Here is a 20,308-nt window from a genome sequence, read left to right as displayed (position 1 = left end):
ATATGCTAATCTTGTGATTCCTTTATCTGTCTAATAAGACAGGGATTATTCACTATGCAGCTGTGTTTTAGGAATGATGGAGACAAGGATTACAGAGCTAAACGTATAGCAAGAGCTAAATAAATTATTGCAATTTATAAATAAGTTTTTTGTCTTATTGATATGCTCCAGCAATGATTCTCATGTCTGAACACTGTGTCACTAACATCGTTCTAAAGAATTTAAAAGAAATGTGATTTCTGTGTGTCATTAAGTGGGTTTGCAACTAAATCTGTATCAGTTACTTAGGTGCCTGCCTTAATAATATCTATTACAAGGATATCGGTTCTGAGTGTTGGCCCTTATATAGTGAGAATAGCACAATTCAAGGAGTAGTGAGTTTGTAGTAAGTTTGCCAAACTATTATTATTTTTAAAAGGGCTTAGGAAAATAACTTTTGGCATGTGGATTCTAAAAAACAGTGGTAAGGATTCAATATGTTTGTTTTCTTACCACAGAGCGTTAACAGACTGATGGGAAAAATAGCAAACTGCAACAGAGAAAAACAGGGTGACAAAAAAGAGCTACTCCAGACTTGTTAATTTCAGGGGAAATAAAGTAGAAATAAGCTAAAAGAAATGAAGACTAGATTTTGAAAAATCCCTCCCATCAGGTCATAGCCAAGTGACTATTTACAGCCCTGTCATAAAGCAATTTATTTTGTTTGGTTTTATGACTTTAATGGATGGAGAAGATACAATGTAGGCAGAAGTGTAGAATGTTTATTTTTTTAAAAAAGGTGCCAAAAACACACCCCCAACCTTCTTAAGTGAAAGGTAATACTGTAGTTCAAAGTAGCTGCATTATAAAAGTTACAAAATCAGTTTGTAGTTGAGAGTTCTTGATAGAATAATCTTACAACAGAGTGAGGTTCTGGAGCAATTAATTGGTTGGCTTCCTGAGTTGCACAGAGATAGCCCTCCAGAACATTTGGCTTGCAGTTTCCATCAGCCTCATGTAACTTGGCCAATCATAGGGAATTGTGGGGACTGTTACCTACTCTGGAGACGCCAGAGTTTCTCTAGGTTTGGCCCAAGGGGGAAAAGACCCTGCTTAAGCTGTTAGTTACACCTGAGTGATCCAGAAGCAGGGGAGCAAAGAATAGAGCACATTGGGGACTGCAAGTTGAAAGCATCGGTGTAGCACCCACCAGCAGCAGAATGATCAACACACTCATAACAGTATCTTATTTGAAAAAATGGAGATGCGGCTGAATCTTCATGGGGAGCCCACAAACTCCAGCATGTTTTTGCAGAAGCCTCTTTCTATGGGGCCAGTAGCTGAGCAAAAGTGTACACCTGGCTCATGATTAGACCACGTCATCATTGTGACGTGTACCCCTGATCTCGGGAGAGTACATTGTAGCCCAAGGATGGAGAACTTGCGCAGCACTCCAGATAGTTTGGGCTTCAGTTCCCATCAACCTCAGGTAGTGTGGCCAAAGCTATGGGGTTGCATATTCCTCCAAAATGTGAAGGGCCTTTGCTGCATTAACCCAAACCTAAAAACATTCAGGGCCACTGTTTTATAACCACATAGCAGAGAAAGTGACTGCCTTCCTCCCAAATCTAAATGCACTTTCTTCAAAATAGGAGTCGTCTCTGTTGGCAACAGAACTTTCTTACAGTGAGTACTGGCCAACATCTCAGACCATCCACAGGAAATGGCTAGTCAGGAGTGGCACAGCTGAACTCTTTCTGTCGACGTGTGCCAGGCTAGTGTGGCAAATTAAAGGGCTGTAGCTTTGCCTTTTCCCGTGACTTTTGCTTTCTTTATAAAAGGAAATGTTAATTATATCAGGAAGCATTCAGACCTGCAGACTGCAGCTGTACAGTTGTGGGAGATTTATGGCAAACCTTTTACCTCTGCTCTAACCATAGTTAGAATTTCATCTTTCAGCTAGCGTATCTTTTGCCAACAAAGGGAAAGGGTACCAGTGGTGGCCCCTTTTTTTTTTTTTTTTTTTGCATCTACACAAACTCTGTCTTGCATAGAAACTATCAGACAGTTTTTTTAAATTGCTATTTTGTTAACCAGAAGTAGGAAGTATGGTAAAGCCATCTGCCATTAGTAGCTACATGAGCTTCATAGCACCTGTGGCACAAATCAGAGTCTAGAAAGCAAAGGAAGACCAACAACACAGCTAGAATTGTATTCCAGCAACGATCCACCAGATGCCTGTGGAAGGACCTAACTGTAACCACCCCACTTCACATTCCCCAGCAGCTGATATTTAGAATACTCAAAGGAAGCTGCAAGGATGCAAACTGAAATCCTATGGTGGTGCTTTGATCCCTTCACAAACTGAAGTCAGCTATGGAACAATATAAAATAACAAATGTGAGACATAATTCTCACGGTGTTGTTAGAGTTAAAAAAAGTTATTATCAGGTTAGGTTTAAACCACTGCCTCTCTGCTTAAAATTAGCATAGACAAGTAAGAAGAGACAATGACCCTGTATAAAATGCTAATTCATCTTGCAGCAGTGGTTAGATCAAGTCCCTATTTAGTGCAACACAATGGGAGTAGCAGTTGCAAGATACAAGCTTTGGCTCCAGCCAAATGGAACTGCTCTCCCAGCTCCTCAGTTTTGGCCAGCAGTTACCCTGTGCCAAAGAGCTATTGAGGGAGCCCATTATATGTTCTCTATACAGAAAGTGCTGGAGAAAGAGCATTTAAAATAATTGCAGCTTTTGTTTTGTTTTCAAAGTTGCTGGTGAAAGGGAGCCGGAGTGAGAATTCAAGCTCTGCCTGAAGGTAGCATGAGCTGGTGCTAGCGGTAACCTCGTTCAGTCGGTAACCTCGCTGTAGTAGTATTTCTGGGCCGCCTCTGTCATTTTCCAGTCAGCAGCCCGGAACTCAATGATCTCCAGCAAGAGCAGTTGGGAGAGGGAACTAAGGCCCTGTTGGAGCAAAAAGCCATCTCGCAGAAGGGAAAAGAGTTCATCCATCCTCTGGGAATTCATCTTCTCAAGCTGTTCCCCAATACGGTGTAGCTGCAACACCAGGCAGTCCACCTTAAAAGAAGGAAATTAAGCATACATCTGTAATAATGGGGTTTCCCCCAGAAGCGGCATCTTAGCATCATCACACGACGAGAGAAGGAAGGGTGGGGGGAGTGGAAATGGCTTCTCTCATGCCAAGGCTGGAAAATCTGTAGCCCTCCAGATGCTGATGAACTACTACCTCCACCATCTCTCACCACTGGCCAGGTTGGCTGGACTGAGTGGGAACTGGGAGTCCTCCAGCTTCTGGAAAGCTAAAGTTTCCCCAGCACTATCCTAAGCAAATATGGCAATCAGTTTGGGCAGGCTCTATTATTGTTGTTACTTTATGGACTACAGCTCCCAGGATATCCCTACCAGCATAGGCCAATAATCATGCAACTCGAGAATTTCTGGGAATTACAGTATGAAAAAGTTACCCATCTTAAAAGACTATGGACAAGCAGAAGCTATGAGCTTCTGGAGGGTTAAATGCCAGGTGTACTAGATACCCTGTTCAGAATCCCACTACCTACAGCAAGAGCTTCTCTGTTCCATTAAAGAAAATTGTTGCTTTTAATTTTTAAAGAACTGTTTCTCATTCATTTTATTTAATTAAACATATTACTAAACCCCTTTCCAAGGCCAGTCTTTCCAATGCAGCATACAATAAAAAACAGGAAAAACTCTGCATCCAATTACATCTTAACTGTCAATTTCTTAAAAACAAGGCAGTTCCAATGTAATGGTTTCAAACAGAACATCAGCAAATGCATACAAAAAAAAATCAGTTTAAAGCAACTGCAAATGGGAGCATCACACTCTGTAAGGGGCTTCTCTTCCTCAGCACAGACCCGTTCAATTCTGGCTTAACTTCCCTCTTTTCACCAGCATAGCCTTATAATTGTTTTTTAAAATCTTCTAAAGGAATTAATGGTGCCTTATACAGTATATTGGTTCCTATACATCTGGGTCTTATGATCCTTAGTACTTACAGAAAATTAATGTAACAAAAGAACATGGAGCTAATCCTTTCTGTTATGTGTATCTCTTGGTGTAGTTCTCTTAGTATGTTGCAGTACATGCAACAGGGAGACTTCAGGCATCCAGAGAAGTGGGTTACAGTCCACAATAGCCAGTCAGTGGTGCCATAAGACTCCTTATTAAGTATTTAAAGCATGGTTTAAAAAGAGACATTGTTTAAATGAATCTCAACAACTGTGTGACAATCTAACCTGGACAGTTCTAACATATCCTTTAGATCAAAGGTCCCCAACCCCAGTCTGCAGCCCGGTGCTGGTCCATGGCCTGACCCGGACTGGGCCACGGAGACAGGCCTCCCCACTACCCCCGCATGCATTCCCCCTGCACAGCCAGTTTGTGCCTGCGCGTGAACGCACCTGTACAAGCGCTGCGCTGCCCTTCGCACATGCGCACAAGTGCAGGGGGGGTGCCCCGCCTTCCCCAGCCAGTCTGCGGGGCTAAAAAGGTTGGGGATTGCTATTTTAGATAAATATAATCCACTCTCTGCCTTTTAAACGTATGTGCTTAGTGGAGACTTGTTGCAGACCTTCCTTCAAATAATTTGGTTTTCTTTTCAAACAAGAGAGTCTTTAGATTGTTACAGGACCACTGGCTTACACAAAAGATCTTTAAAATATCCATAATGCAGCCAAGGTGGACAAAGCATGGCCCTCTGGAGGCTGTTCCACTTCAGCTCCCATCAACTCCAGCCAGCATAGTCCATGGTAAAGAAGTGGGAGGAGTGCTCCATGTTGGCTACCTTCCTCTTTGTCCGTTTCACACAGGTCAACGCAACTTTCATCCTGCTTGTATCCATTAGAACTCACCTCTTCTTCTTTCCTTAGGTTCTCAGGCTGTGCCAGTAGAAACAGGCAGTCGTAAACAGGGTTCACCAGTGCCATCATGGGCATATTGTTGACCTGCCAATGGACAGTATACTTATAAACTGGTGTTTACGTTTTTTACAAAATGTTTAAAGACCTCTCCCTTCCCTCTCCCTTGGAAGGGTGTGTCAAACAATCCATAAGAATACTGTAGCTGCTTTGGTCTCTTGAAACAACAACAGCATGGACTTGAATAATACCTTCAAGGCTAACAATTGCTGGGGATTACGAGTTCTCTTAGCTCAGAACCCTGATACCTAAAATGCATGATTTAAAAAACAAAAACAAATGAGTGTTTGAAGCCTCTTTGAATTCAAGCCACATTTGCAAACTTTGGCGATGTCAACAGCAGTCTTCCTCCAAGCAGGTCCCTCTAGGTTTGTTTTGTTTTGCACAATAGCTCTTCTCAGTCTTGACCACTGGTCATGCTGGCTGGGATGAGGACCAGCACCGTATTCTAATACAGAGATAGGGTGCTACATTTTGGGGAAGCAAATTAAGATCTTCAGGGCTGGATGCACAAAGGTTGCTCCAGCCAGGTGAAGCTTGTGGCGATCAGAGGGCCTTTTCAGCGATGGCACCCTAAACATGGAATGCTCCCTCCACCCAACAGGTACATGTCGTGCCTGCCTTACTGTCTTTCTGCTGCAAGGCATTCTTAAAAAGTTGTCAGTCTTTTTAATCTCGATGACACTCATGCTGCCTTTACTTACTCTCAGGTAGTCAAAGATGCTACAGATAAAGGTGACGTAGCCAATCCAAGCTTGGAGGGAGCGGGCTCGCAAGTCATCGCGGTCCTTATATTCCTGCTGAAGGCGGTTCAGAAGGCCTCGCCGGAAGACACTCTGGCCTGTCTGTTTGTTCTCTGCCTGTGACAAAGGCAAAGATGTGAAATCCAGAAGGACACAATCACCATGCAGAAAAAGATCTGTCATGATGTAGCAGCAGCTGACAAGTGCCCAAAATTTAGATATGAATTGTTAGATTGTTCATCAAATCTAGGCTGTAGTGAAAGGGGTAGGTTCTCTTTCTGTTCTCAGCTGGGCTACCTACCCAGCTCAGTCTGCAGGGAAGGAAGGAAGGCTGGTACTCAAGCCAAGATGAACAGTGTGCACATACAGAATTATTTTCAGGCAAACTACAGGCTTTTCTCTCTCTCTCTCTCTCTCTCATTCTGTGTGTGTGTGTACACGTACACGCACGCACGCACGCACGCACGCACGCACGCACACACACACACACACACACACACAAAAGGTTCTATAATTGCCATCTGGGAAACAGTATATCTTTACCAGAATCACTGAAGGTGAAAGCCAAACCCTTTTACTTAAATAATTTGTGTTTGTATGTACATGAAATAAATAATTTTATTTAATATTAAAGTATCTCACACTCACAAAAAAATCTAATATTACTTCAATTACAGTATTTGCATCTAATCATAAGTAATATTCTCCCTCAGCCATCACTCACTAAATATTTTCCTTCCATCAATGATACTAGTAGTATAAGAAGAAAATAAAATGTCAACAAAAGTCCTTTCAGAGTATTTAGGACCTCGGTTTACACTATAAAACAAGTTTATAACTGGCATGGTATTAAGGACAATGTTAAAAATATGGCAGAGTCAAATTGGAAAGATACACAGAAGACAAAGAATAATAAACCTTAATTTACCGTATTTTTCGCTCCATAAGACACACCGGACGTTAAGACGCACTTCATTTTTAAATACCGAAAATTAAAATAAAATAAAAATATATAAACAGAGCAAGTCCCACACTGGGACTGCCAAAAAAAAAGTACCAAAACACAAAGCAACATAGAAACATACCCCCCAGCCCAAATCTACCCTACAAAACCCACCCAGAACATTTTTAAAAAGTAAAAAGCAGCAACTAATATTTAAATACCAAAAAATAAAGTAAAAATAAATAAACAGAGCAAGTCCCATGCTGGGACTGCAAAAAAAGTACCAAAACACAAAGCAACATAGAAACATACCCCCCAGCCCAAACCTACCCTACAAAACCCACCCAGAACATTTTTAAAAAGTAAAAAGCAGCAACTAATATTTAAATACCAAAAATAAAGTAAAAATAAATAAACAGAGCAAGTCCCATGCTGGGACTGCAAAAAAAGTACCAAAACACAAAGCAACATAGAAACATACCCCCCAGCCCAAACCTACCCTCCAAAACCCACCCAGAACATTTTTAAAAAGTAAAAAGCAGCAACTAATTTTTAAATACCAAAAAATAAAGTAAAAATAAATAAACAGAGCAAGTCCCATGCTGGGACTGCAAAAAAAAGTACCAAAACACAAAGCAACATAGAAACATACCCCCCAGCCCAAACCTACCCTCCAAAACCCACCCAGAACATTTTTAAAAAGTAAAAAGCAGCAACTAATTTTTAAATACCAAAAAATAAAGTAAAAATAAATAAACAGAGCAAGTCCCATGCTGGGACTGCAAAAAAAGTACCAAAACACAAAGCAACATAGAAACATACTCCCCAGCCCAAACCTACCCTCCAAAACCCACCCAGAACATTTTTAAAAAATAAAAAGCAGCAACTAATTTTTAAATACCAAAAAATAAAGTAAAAATAAATAAACAGAGCAAGTCCCATGCTGGGACTGCAAAAAAAAGTACCAAAACACAAAGCAACATAGAAACATACCCCCAGCCCAAATCTACCCTACAAAACCCACCCAGAACATTTTTTTAAAAAAGTAAAAAGCAGCACCTTACCAGTGGAAAGCCTCCTGGAGGTCCTCAGAAGCCAGCGATGGTGGTGGTGGGGGACCCCCACGGGGCCTGCTGAGGCCTCCGGAGGCCTCGGAAGCCAGCGATGGTGCCTGGGGAAGGCCCCCACGGGGCCTGCTGAGGCCTCCGTAGGCCTCGGAAGCCAGCGATGGTGCCTGGGGAAGGCCCCCACGGGGCCTGCTGAGGCCTCCGGAGGCCTTGGAAGCCAGCGATGGTGCCTGGGGGAGGCCCCCACGGGGCTTGCTGAGGCCTCCGGAGGCCTCTGAAGCCGGCGATGGTGCCTGGGGGCGGCCCCCACGGGGCTTGCTGAGGCCTCCGGAGGCCTCGGAAGCAAGCAATGGTGCCGGGGGGAGGCCCCCACGGGGCCTGCTGAGGCCTCCGGAGGCCTCGGAAGCCAGCAATGGTGCCGGGGGGAGGCCCCCACGTTGCCTGCTGAGGCCTCCGGAGGCCTCGGAAGCGAGCAATGGTGCCGGGGGGAGGCCCCCACGGGCCTGCTGAGTCCTCCGGAGGCCTCGGAAGCGAGCAATGGTGCCGGGGGGAGGCCCCCACGGGGCCTGCTGAAGCCTCCGGAGGCCTCGGAAGCCAGCGATGGTGGCGTGGAGGGGACAGTATTTGCTCCATAAGACGCATACACTTCTCCCCCCACTTGTTTTGGGAGAAAAAGTGCGTCTTATGGTGCAAAAAATACGGTACTTTGCTCTCAAATCTCTTGATTTTGAATACTAGCTCACGTATAAATGATCTTTTATCAGGGTTTCCACTTTTGAGATTACCAGTAGCAGGGCTCAGCACTGAAATGGCTAAGAAATATGTGGAGAGATGTGATCCTTTTGTATTGCTTTCAAAGGCCAAATATATACTACAGAATCTGCAGAACAGCTGCATGTGATTCACTGTGCTGAAGAAGCTGCCTTTTCTCAAAATGCGGGAGGCTCAGTTTTCCTACCTGGATGATGGTGTAACAAATACGTCCGGCTTCTTTACTGAACACGCAGTCTTTGAGGGACTGGTCCACAATTACATTGGCTACTTTCTCCAGATCCACTTTGCTGGGGTCTACATAAGAAGAGGCAGCAACTTTATCAATACCGGCTTCTAACACGCATATACTGTAGTGGCATCATTTTGGATGTTTACAATTTAACAGTACAACTTTATTACTGGATTTCTTAACTTGTACTGGATGTTGAATGTATGGATCAAAACAGTCTCCAGGGAAGAGTGCCCCCCCCCACACACTTCTTCTCAGTTCTTCAGTAAGGGTAGTTATTTGACATTCCATGCAGAGCATGGGAGAAATCCAAGATCTGGAACACAGCACTTCGGACCACCTACGGCCAAGTTTATGACAGCTAAGTTTCAAACAGTGGCCATGGCTCTTGACAAAGGGCATTTGGGACTAGTTTCAGAATTCTAACAAAATGCTTTTCTAGCCTTGCCCACAGTTCCCAGGATACATGGGGTAAGGGGCACAGAGCAATCACAACAGTGGATTAATTTCATGCCCCTTACCTGTATTCCAGTTCTTGTGATGCTTAAACAGCATAATTATTATAATTATTATAATCTTATAACTAGAGAGTTGGAAGGGACTCTATGGATCACTGAATCCAGCCTCTGTCAAGGAGGACCAGTGGGGAACTTACTTACTTACTTACTTACTTACTTACTTACTTACTTACTTACTTACTTACTTACTTACTTACTTACTTACTTACTTACTTACTTAATATCCCGCCCATCTGGTCTATATGACCACTCTGGGCAGCTTCCAGTATAACATATATACAATAAAATAACACAGACGTATTACATGAGACAATCACTGACAATACAGTACAAAAATAGAGTAAGTAGTAAATAAAGAAAGAATAAAAGAAAGTCAAGTATTGACAGGAGGGAAGGCCTGAATATACATCCATATTTTTAGTTGCCTCTTAAAGGTACCCAGTGCGGGGGCCGCGCGAATCTCCAGAGGGAGGTTGTTCCAGAGGCGAGGAGTCACCGCCGAGAAGACCCGATTTCGTCTCTTTTCCTTCCGGGCCTCCCTTGGCATCAGGCTCCTCAGCCTCACCTCCTGATTAGCACAGGTGATCCCGGTAGATCTTGGTGGGAGCAGGCGTTCCGCCAAGTATCGAGGTCCTAAACCGTTTAGGGCATTATAAGTAAGCATTAAAACTTTGAAGTCAATGCGGAAATGAATGGGTAGCCAGTGCAGCATGGTCAGAATAGGAGAAATATGCTGGTATTTTCTCACTCCACTAAGGAGTCTGGCCGCTGCATTCTGCACCACCTGAAGTTTCCGCATCAGCCTTAAAGACAGCCCCACGTAGAACTGAACTCCCAAACTCAGGCTCTGCAGCCAGAAGCCTAAAACACTGAGCTATCCAGCATCTTCCAGTCTAGAACTAGCAAAAGCAGGAAGTGTCCCTTGGCTTTCAGTTACAACAGTTTCTTAACAGTTTAATGTCTGAATACTTTCTGCTGCTGCAGGCGAGATGCCCCTAGAGTCTGTGCGCTTTGTCTCAACTCTAGGTATAAACCAGACCCCTTCCCTCGAGCATGGAATGCATCTCCTCTCTGTCAGAGAGCTGGGACTGCCATGTGATAGCATCAGCATTTAGCAGTAGATGTTACAGAAACACCTTGCTTAGCCTGGGGTCAATTGTTTGGCAAATACACTCTTTCCAAAAGTTTAAATCTCTTCCCGTCAGTTTTCAGATGAGATGCCCTGTAGCTGAAGACTATACATTAGCAAAGCAGTGCAACTGCTTGATGTGGTGGCAATTCAGAAGCAGAACCCTTGATCATGCTGACTTGGGGCTTCTGTGAACTATAAAACCAAAACTTGAGAATCATCATACTAGAAAGTCTATATTCAGCAAGTGGTGGCAACTAAAATATCCATTGGGTTACCAGACTGCTGGTTAACCTTCAGTAAGAAAGGTGGGGGATTTGTATACCTGGCTTGGAGTATGACTATAACAGCACGGGAAATGTAAATTCACTAGTGTTCAATTGCTGTGAAGTTGCACCAGGGAATTCAGGCTTCTCTGGGTGTGTTAGCATTAACTGGCCACACACAGAGAGGGGAATAAAGCCTTGTTTGCAGCTCTATTATAGCCTTGCAGGAGGCACAGTTACAAGGGAAATTATGTAATAATCTGTAAACAAGGTTTTCCTCATTATCATTTTGGGGGGTGTCTAGCTGCTGTTTTTAAAAAGATAGAAGTCTTGCCAACACAGATACGGTTGCCTTGTCATTCCTAAGCTGTTTTCAAAGAAAAAGAAACATCTTGCCAATGGAGAGAGGCTTTGCTCACCATTCCTATGAGTGTGTGCTGGCACGGCAGCTTTTCTGCATTGGATCAGGCAATCACACTGCCTGAACCAATGTGAATATATCCTTATTTTTAAAAGCAAAAGCCCCAGCACTGGAGGCAAAAACTATGAATTGGTGGGGGGAGGTCTCTCCAGTTATCTCCAGGCTTATCTGCATTTCCCTTTGCATCATATGGTCAATGGAAAAAACGGAATCACGCTGCAAAATGCAGCTTAGATAGAGTTAAAATGGAATAAGAATTCTCTCTATATACTAAAAAAAAGACACATAAAATAAATTAAGAACAATTACAGTTTTAAACACTCCTAAAACAGCAGAAAAATACGAAGGTCATAAAACAGATGAAGGAGACCAAGACATCCATAATTAAAGTTCAATACAAGCTGTCACATCGCACTGGGGGTGCTGCCGCCACAGAATATCCCTCCTGATCAATTGCTGCCCCTCTAACTTCTGAGTGGGATCTCTGACAATCTGAGCACATTCAAGAGGGACCACTCCGTCCTTTTATAAGGTTAACAGTTGCCCCAAAGCTCCACATTCAGTAGTCTTGCCACTGAGTGTTGCTGGTTCATAGCAAAATGGGTGTAATGAGGGGGAGATGCTGACCTTTGAGAGCTGTTTTCAGCAACTGCTGAATTTCTGTGTCAAACGAATGTATCTTATATTCTTCTTTGTCCGTTTCCCCCATCTCTTTCCCTCCTCCAGTGGCTGTTGGGTCAGGGAAGCAGCTGTGTTGCTGGCAACTGTGGGGAGAAGAGAGATCAAATACTGCTTATTCAGGGCAGGGACAGAGCCAGGATTAGTCCTGTCTTTTATATACACTGGCTTTTTGCTGAACAGGAAAACAGCATGGCCAGTCACACTGGAACAGCCAAAAGGACAACAAAACCCTTCATAGACAAAGGAAAGAAATCTCCTCAGATCAAGGAAACGCATCCCTGCCTGGCTCCGGCCTGTTCTACAAGGATTTTGTGGCCTTGCCCTGTTTGTCCTCTTGAGGAAGCACCTTTCATTTGCATAAAAATCCAACCTTACATCACTCAGTGCCAGATCAAATGATTGTCACGCAGCTAGTGAACACTGAAGGGATCTGCAGCTGAACCTATTGTGGCTCCCTCATCGAGTTCCACAGCTCTGATATATGCTTTTGTGGCTATCCCGCCTGATTGCTGTGAAAGCATGTGCCAGGTGGCAAAATAAGGCTTGATTCTGGGAAGACGAATCACCAGTCTGGGATCTACTCAAAGAAGGGAGGATAAGTGCTACAAAGTGAAGAGCCACTATGTTTATGGCCTCCCTCAGACCTCATCTTCAAGTCCTTTCCATGTCTGAAGTGCTGGATAGATCTCATGTCTCCTGCTTGTTTTCCGTATTCAAACTCAGTTGCTTTGTATATCAGCTCCTTCTCTTGCCTTGGAACAATGCCATAAGTCAAGTCAACTTTCTGAAGAAGGACTAACCAAACAAAAAGTAGGACACTGCTTCACACTTTGGGGGACATGCAACTAAGATCAGTTGAAATTAGGAGCAAGATTAAGCACAGCACAAGGGTTTTGTTCTTGAATACTCATAAAATAATTATACCTTACTGGAAGGACTGATAAATCACTTCTGAGAGGGTAACCATAAACTGGAAATGACTTAATGGTACATAATGAATTAATTACACCCTGTTTAAAGGTAGGTTAATCACGGACGTGGTGGCGCTGCGGGCTAAACCGCAGAAGCCTTTGTGTGCTGCAGGGTCAGAAGACCAGCAGTCATGAGATCGAATCCACATGATGGAGTGAGTGCCCGTCACTTGTCCCAGCTCCTGCCAACCTAGCAGTTCGAAAGCATGCAAATGCAAGTAGATATATAGGGACCACCTCAGTGGGAAGGTAACAGTGTTCCGTGTCTGAGTCGCACTGGCCATGTGACCACGGAAGATTGTCTTCGGACAAAATGCTGGCTCTACGGCTTGGAAACGGGGATGAGCACCACCCCCTAGGGTTGAACACGATTGGACAAAAATTGTCAAGGGGAACCTTAACCTTTACCTAATCAGGGGTATATTAACATCTGCTGTTCCTGTTGCAGAACTGTGGATTTGGTCACACCAGGTCCCCTAGTTGAATGGCGAAGCACTTTCTCTGCATTCAGAACGTCCCAAGAAGGAATGACCCCAAGCATCTGCAACTAAAAAGGGATCTCAGCTTGGCAAAGGAGAGGATAAGAGTCTCACCTGAGACTCTGAAAAGCTGCTGCTGCTGCTAGCAAAGTGGACCCCCCCCCCTCGCAGCACTTTCAGTTGGATGTATTCAGAACCCTGTGGATGATTCTCCTCCACCACCACCTGCTTCCATAAGCATCAGCCACTTAAGACAGGGCTCCTTCACTTTCCTAGTGGACAAAATTCCTGGATTCCCAGAGGAGGAATAACCGCACCTCTGTCCTTCACAATCCCTTCAACATTCCTCTGTGCTGAGACTGGACATGTTGCCTCGATGGATGGCCGCACCCACAATTCCCGGCCAATTTCACAGTGGCCTCATGGGAGTCGTAGTCCTAAAAAGTTACCTGCTGCAACATCTACATCTGTGTGTGCACAGGTGTCATCTTCCGTTTCTGAGATCGAGGCATCTGCCAAGGCGAGAAGTGCAAATATACACACTTCAGGTCACCCGATCCTCTGCACCCGAAGGGCAGGCGAGGCGGGAGTGAGTGGGTGGGTGAGGACCTCTCGCGGATGGGTTCACATGATGGTACGCCTGCGAAGCGGACTACTATTTTGGATCCCGCGTGCCAAAGTTTGGTCGTCTGGCTGCGCTGACACGTCCACGGAACTCCAGCGCGCCAGGCACCCAACGGGAAGCCTGCCCCAGCCCGGTTAACCAGGCAGAGACCGCTGGAGGCTTTACGGTGCCGACCAAAAGAAACCCTCTCGCCGCCCCCCCCCAAAGGCAGCGTTAGAGTTGGGGTGTGGAGGAGGAAGAGGAGGAGGAGGAGGTGAGGAAGGCACTGCCCCACCTCCGCGACGAGGCGCCAGTTCCTTTCCGGGCGTGACCGAGCCAGGCAGCCCCGAGAGAAGAACGAGAGAGTCACCCACCTGCTTCGGGTTTTCTGCCTCCACTTTCAGGACTGGACTGCCTGCATCTTTTTTTTTAGGCGGGAGAGACCAGCCCCTCCCGCCCGCCCTAATGACACTTCTTTCCCCCCGCCCTCCCCAAACTCCTCCGCCCCACTTCCTAGTTCTGTTTAGTTTCTGGCTCCGGTCGCTGGAGGTAGAGGAGCAAAAAGCCCACCGCCGAGCCCAGGAGCAGCAGGAGGAGGAAAGGCAGCCACTCGAGCATAGAGTGCAAATGCAGGATGGGCATCCTTCGCCTGGTCGGCCGACCCCCCCGGCCCTTACTTTTCGCCCGCTTTAGGGTGTCAGGAGGGAGGGAGAGGAGGGAGAATCTTTCCAGGACTTGTAAAACCCGCAGGGCTTCCTCTTAGGTCATTTCCTAGCAAGGCTCAGTCAAGCGGGGGGGGGGGGGGCGGTGCCTTGGCAACAGCGCCACCTGTGGGAGGTGTGGGGACTCGTTTTTAAAGTCGGCAACTTATTTTACGTATGTTATTTATTTACAGTATTTGGAATATTTTTACCCCGCGCCTTTCTCCTAAGAAAGGACCTGAGGTGGCTTACATCATTAAAAACACGACATTAAAATCTAACAGCAGTAAAGTATTCAAATATTTAAAAAGAATTAAAGACACATATTAAAAATGTTAAACAGGGTAAAACAGTACGAAAACATTTAAAAGCAACAAATGGTACAGGCCATCCCATTTTAAAAACTCCCTTAGACAGCCAGTGACTAAGGAAAAGGTGGTCTAAAGAGAGAGATCTTTACCTGTGGGAGGAAAGCAAAGATGGGGCCAGCCTGGCTTCCCATAGGAGGGAGTTCCAGCGTCTGGGAAGAGTGTCAGAGAAGGCCTTCTCCTGGGTCCCCACCAAGTGCACTTGTGAAGGTGATGGGACTGAGAGAAAGGCCTCTCCTTATTGCCTTAACACCTGGGCGGGCTCCTAGAGGGAGGTGCCATCTCTGAGATATGAATCCCAAGCGATTCAAGGCATTAGAGGTTGAAATCAGCACTGTTGAGAATTGTGCTTGAGAACAGATCAGCAGCCAGTGAAGCTGCTCAAACAGGACACAGAGAGTGGGGTAGGTGGTTGCAATGCCAAATGTACTGAGGAAGTGATATAGCGATAAGCATTTTAAGAAAGTTTTTTTTTTAAGATTTGAAAGAAAAAAAAAAATGGCAGTGTCCCTGCCACCCAAAATCCAGACAGGGACAAATTAAAATGACAGCAATATTCACACCCACAAAACTGCACTAGTTTGAACTGATTTTAGAAGCCCCTGCCAGCCACTTGGGGAAAAACACCTTGCTTTGCAGCCCGTATGAACCAATTTCACCCTTCCGTTGTGTTAATGATAAAATCTAAATCAATTTAAATGATGCTGAAATGTGGTATTCTGTTATTCTCACTCTCACACACACACACACACACACACACACACACACACACACACACACACACACACCTGGGCGGGAGTGGTCTCTGCTATTCAAGCATTCAGCAATACATTTTATACTCGACGCAACGCAACCCCTCTTTGTCCCTCTGGCCAATCCTGACCAACACAGAAAGCTCACAATCTACCTATCACGTGACCCGAAGTGCACCTACGCCCATATATGTATCCCACCCCCCCTACTACACTAACTCTACGCTGACTCATGTTTCCTAACTAACTTTCCACTTTCGTTTCTCAATTCTTGTGAACTTAGAACTATTGCTTCACCTATCCATATCAAGTGCAACCGCAGCCTCAGTAGAAAAATAGGAAAAATGAGAGTCTCCACATGTGGGAGAGATCCTCCATGTTTCCTGTATGCTTGGAGGTCAGGAAAGGGAAGAGAGAGAGAGAGAGAGAGGGAGTAGCAAACAAAGGAAGCAAAGCAAACATCCACCAAGAACTTTATCAATAGGTTAGTGGCAGAAGAAAATCAGCTTAGGTTGTGAGGAGCCCCTCCCGCTGTTACCGCAGGTCAGGGTGTCCAAGATTGGGCAACACAGAAAGCTTTATGGATACTGTCTTGACAAGCATGGCAGGGGCCCGTCCTCCAGAGATGCCACCCCAGAGGAGGGACACGGCAGAGGCAGAGTTGTACATGCAGGAGCCCTGAAAGTCAAAAGAGACTGATCTCTTGTCTTACTGGGCTGAAAAGGAGGCTGTGAAGTCTGGCCAGGGTGGCAATGGGACGGCTGTCTGTCTTGGTCACCAACTAGTGTGCCCAGTGAGATAATATTCTCTCAGGCAAGGGAAACGGTCAGTCCTTGCTGCTCAAGTCAAGAACCTGGTTCTGTAGAAAAACTTATTTTCCTTAAAGTCAACCTACCATGGCTGGAACTACTAACAAGAACTTAATTCACAGCCTTGAAGAAGATAATTTATCATCGAAAGCTTGGTCTGTCTGTCTGTCTGTCTGTCTGTGTCTCTCTCTCTCTCTCATTTGTGTTCTTTCCAGGACTATCCGGCCTTTTCCTGATTTTTCCTGTACTGTAAGATACCATAGAATGGCCCGATCAGGGCATCAACTGAAGACCAACATGAGTTGTTGAACAACATAGACTCTCGGCACCAAACAAGCAGTACTGCATGCTAAAGAAAACATCCACCAGGTAAAACTATTCATTTGGCTTTAATTTGCCTTACATTGACTCTTCCTGGTGGTTTAACCAAATTCCTAATCTCAATTCTGCTAGAGGCAGGCCATGCCACTGGTCAGTCTTCCCTCCCCCAACTGAAAAGAAACTCTTTGAGTTTAAAAAGGCAGAAAGGGAGATGGGGGGAGCAGATTACCTGTGGCTGCCCTCTGTTTTAAGAGATGGGCCAGAAATTCCAAACTTCTAGCTGAGAGGAGCTTGAAACCAACTTGCATACTGCACTACCTAAAAATTTGGGACATTAATAACAGCACATAATTCTGGAACTACCCACACAAACCTGATGCACAGCCTTGAAGATGATGATTTGCCATCAAAAGCTCAGTGTTTGTCTTTTGCTCTATATTCTTAATGGTCAATTAAAGGTATCTCCTGCGGCCTTTTCCTGATTCTACCATTGTTGGGTTTCCCTGAAGCCCCCTTTAAGTAAGAGAGAATGACACGCTCTGCTCGTGCACTAGGAATGCTAGACTTCGGTCTGTTCCTTCTGCCTTTTTCATTCTTCCAACTGCTGCTCCAGGATTGTGCTCAGTCACTCACCTGTGCTGTGCCCCATGCCATTGGCACAGTTCCCACCTACCTCAAGCTCTTTGCTGCCCCAGTCTGCCTGCCAGGGCTGCCCAGGGCATTTGCCCCTCCACCCCCACTGTGACCTATCCTCTGCTTCCTCAGTGCTGCTGGCATTCCTACTGCTCAGGGTTCAGTCAGTATGCCCATCACAGTCATTTCCTAATATCTAGGCTGTTGGTGTGCACTCTTTTGATTTGGCACAATCACCAGGAAGGTGTCAGAGGACACAGTGAAATCCTTTAAAATGTTTTGCCTGCTTGGGCTTTTTTGACAGGTGGAAATAATGATTATTCATATTGACTATAACAGGATACCAAATATCCAGAAATTTGGAAATGTAAAAATTCTGAATTCTGAATTGGACAGGCTGTAATTCCAAATTCCAGCCCCAAATTTTGGTCCTAGTGCACATCCCTTTACCAGTCCCTTCTTATGGGGGTGGCTCTGGGTCTGTGCAGCTTGCCCAAGGTTAAAAAGGCTGTCTCTTCTTCTGGGAGGCACAGTAGGGAACTTGAACTCCCAGCTTGTGATTCTGTAGCCAAGTTCTCCAGTTCACTGTGCTATCCAGTCAGTGGAATATGTGTGCCTTATAATATAATAGGAGAAAACCAATGTATTTTAAGATATATCTGTTGTAAATTAAAAGAAATTTTAACAACTTTAACTGTGTTATCAAGAGAAACTCTCACTCTTTTTAATCAGCCTTTACCATCCGTCCCTAACATTTATTTAATATTATTTTTATTTTTACATGTATACCTTGTCCTCTTGCCAGGATATTGTAGGTGGCATATATGATGTCATGTATTTTTCATCCAGAAAGTATATCACACATTTAAAGACTCTTCTATATTCTCTCTGCCTCGCACCTTCTTCAATTTCAGCAGAAACTTCATAACTTTGTCTCTTCCTGCTGCTCTGTCTTTACAAGTACTCTCTGAGGATGTATGTGTGTCTTTTTCTTGCAGAGCAGCTCCTGAAGCCAGGAAGAGACCAGAAATTCTGTGGAGCAAATGGACCTCAGGATTCATATCTCCAGAGTCAATGGCATCTTACTGGATGGCTGACATTTTGCAAAAGGCAACATTGACAAGGAACAGAGTGGACCCAGGATTACAGACAACAGGGTCCAACTTAGTCTCCAACATCTTTAGTTCGATGCAGTCATTAACAGCCATGGAACAACTGAGTGGTTCAAAATTGGGAAAGGAGTACGGCAAGGCTGTATATTGTCCCCCAGCTTATTTAACTTATATGCAGAATACATCATGCGGAAGGCTGGACTGGAAGAAACCCAAGCCGGAATTAAGATTGCCGGAAGAAATATCAACAACCTCCGATATGCAGATGATACCACTCTGATGGCAGAAAGTGAGGAGGAATTAAAGAACCTTGTAATGAGAGTAAAAGAGGAGAGTGCAAAAAATGGTCTGAAACTCAACATCAAAAAAACTAAGATCATGGCCACTGGTCCCATCACCTCCTGGGAAACAGAAGGGGAAGATATGGAGGCAGTGTCAAATTTTATCTTCCTGGGCTCCATGATCACTGCAGATGGAGACAGCAGCCCTGAAATTAAAAGACACCTTCTTCTTGGGAGGAAAGCCATGACAAATCTTGACAGCATCTTGAAAAGCAGAGACATCACCTTGCCAACAAAAGTCCGAATAGTCAAAGCTATGGTTTTTCCTGTAGTGATGTACGGAAGTGAGAGCTGGACCATAAAGAAGGCTGACCGCCGAAGAATTGATGCTTTTGAATTGTGGTGCTGGAGGAGACTCTTGAGAGTCCCCTGGACTGCAAGGAGAACAAACCTATCAGTTCTAAAGGAAATCAACCCTGAATGCTCACTTGAAGGACAGATTCTGAAGCTGAGGCTCCAATACTTTGGCCATCTCATGAGAAGAAAAGAGTCCTTGGAAAAAACCTTGATGTTAGGAAGGTGTGATGGCAAGAGGAGAAGGGGACGACCGAGGATGAGATGGCTGGACAGTGTCTGCGAAGCAACCAGCATGAACCTGACACAACTCCCGGAGGCAGTGGAAGATAGGAGCATGCTCTGGTCCATGGGGTCACGAAGAGTCGGACACGACTAAATGACTAAACACACATTAACAGCCAAAGCAGTCAATGGCCAACCATAGGGATCAACTCAAGACAGCCTCCTATCATCAAAATAGATAGCACAATTGAGATCACATTTATGTTCATACTTACCTTTATGAAATAGTAGTACTTTTCCGCTTTGCCCCCTTAAGCTCAGCAGCAGTTGCTCAGCTCCTTCAATGCACACATGCCAAAAGGTGTCAGACTCCTGCATGCACTAACCCACATCCATACTATGCATTCACCTCCCCTCCAACTGCTGAATGCAGCAGTTCTGGGTGATCCGAAATAGTGTCCAAATTATTCTCAATACTCTTTCAAGAAGCACGCACTTCCCATAAATACTGCACAACTCCAGTCTGCCTGGATAGTACTTTGATCTTGTTTTGGAAACACTTCACCCAGTACTCCTGTCTGCTTTGAGAGTACCAATTAGGTCAGCCATCTGTTGTTTTAATAGTCTTTTTATGCCTTCGGACTAACCCAGTTTAAGCCTTCTATTTAGGTACTGCTGGGAGGGAGGTCCTCTCTTGTGTGTGGGAACAGCATCCCCTAGTGAACTAGATAATGAACGTAAGAGCAAATAAGATAACTCATCTGATTTGGAGGATATTTCCTCCCCACCCACCCCCATCCCATTCCTTACTACTAACAACACAGAGTGCTAGTGCTACTGTTATCCTGCTCTGCAGGTGCCAACTTTTCAGCTATTCCCTGCATCTGTGCTTTTAACAGCACTACAACTGATGCTAACATTCACATCCATGCCCTCAAAAGCTTTATTTATTTTTGCACATTAAGCAATTGATCTTATTATAAACAA

General features: G+C 44.8%; 1 protein-coding gene across 6 annotated transcripts; it reads right to left on the bottom strand.

The window, feature by feature from the left end:
* Positions 1-741: 741 nt before the first annotated feature.
* MIF4GD (MIF4G domain containing) lies at positions 742-19,943 on the bottom strand. 6 transcript variants are annotated; one of them, XM_078386052.1, is made up of 8 exons: positions 14,140-14,238; positions 13,611-13,673; positions 11,658-11,794; positions 8,652-8,761; positions 5,645-5,800; positions 4,875-4,967; positions 1,678-3,057; positions 742-1,088 (listed from the first exon to the last, which is right to left on the bottom strand). In XM_078386052.1, exons 3-7 carry the CDS (start codon positions 11,737-11,739, stop codon positions 2,830-2,832), a joined length of 669 nt encoding a protein of 222 aa, XP_078242178.1. In that variant the 5' UTR covers positions 11,740-11,794; positions 13,611-13,673; positions 14,140-14,238; the 3' UTR covers positions 742-1,088; positions 1,678-2,829. The 6 variants fall into 6 exon arrangements, with proteins under 6 accessions (XP_078242178.1, XP_078242180.1, XP_078242183.1 ...); XM_078386054.1 differs by lacking the exons at positions 13,611-13,673; positions 14,140-14,238 and adding an exon at positions 19,597-19,943; XM_078386057.1 differs by lacking the exons at positions 13,611-13,673; positions 14,140-14,238 and adding an exon at positions 14,927-15,046.
* Positions 19,944-20,308: the final 365 nt, after the last annotated feature.

Source organism: Pogona vitticeps, chromosome 2 (genome assembly GCF_051106095.1).
Source record: "Pogona vitticeps strain Pit_001003342236 chromosome 2, PviZW2.1, whole genome shotgun sequence".
Classification (NCBI taxonomy): Eukaryota; Metazoa; Chordata; class Lepidosauria; order Squamata; family Agamidae; genus Pogona; species Pogona vitticeps.
Note: the sequence above shows the minus strand (reverse complement) of the source record. Positions and strands in the feature narration are given on the sequence as shown.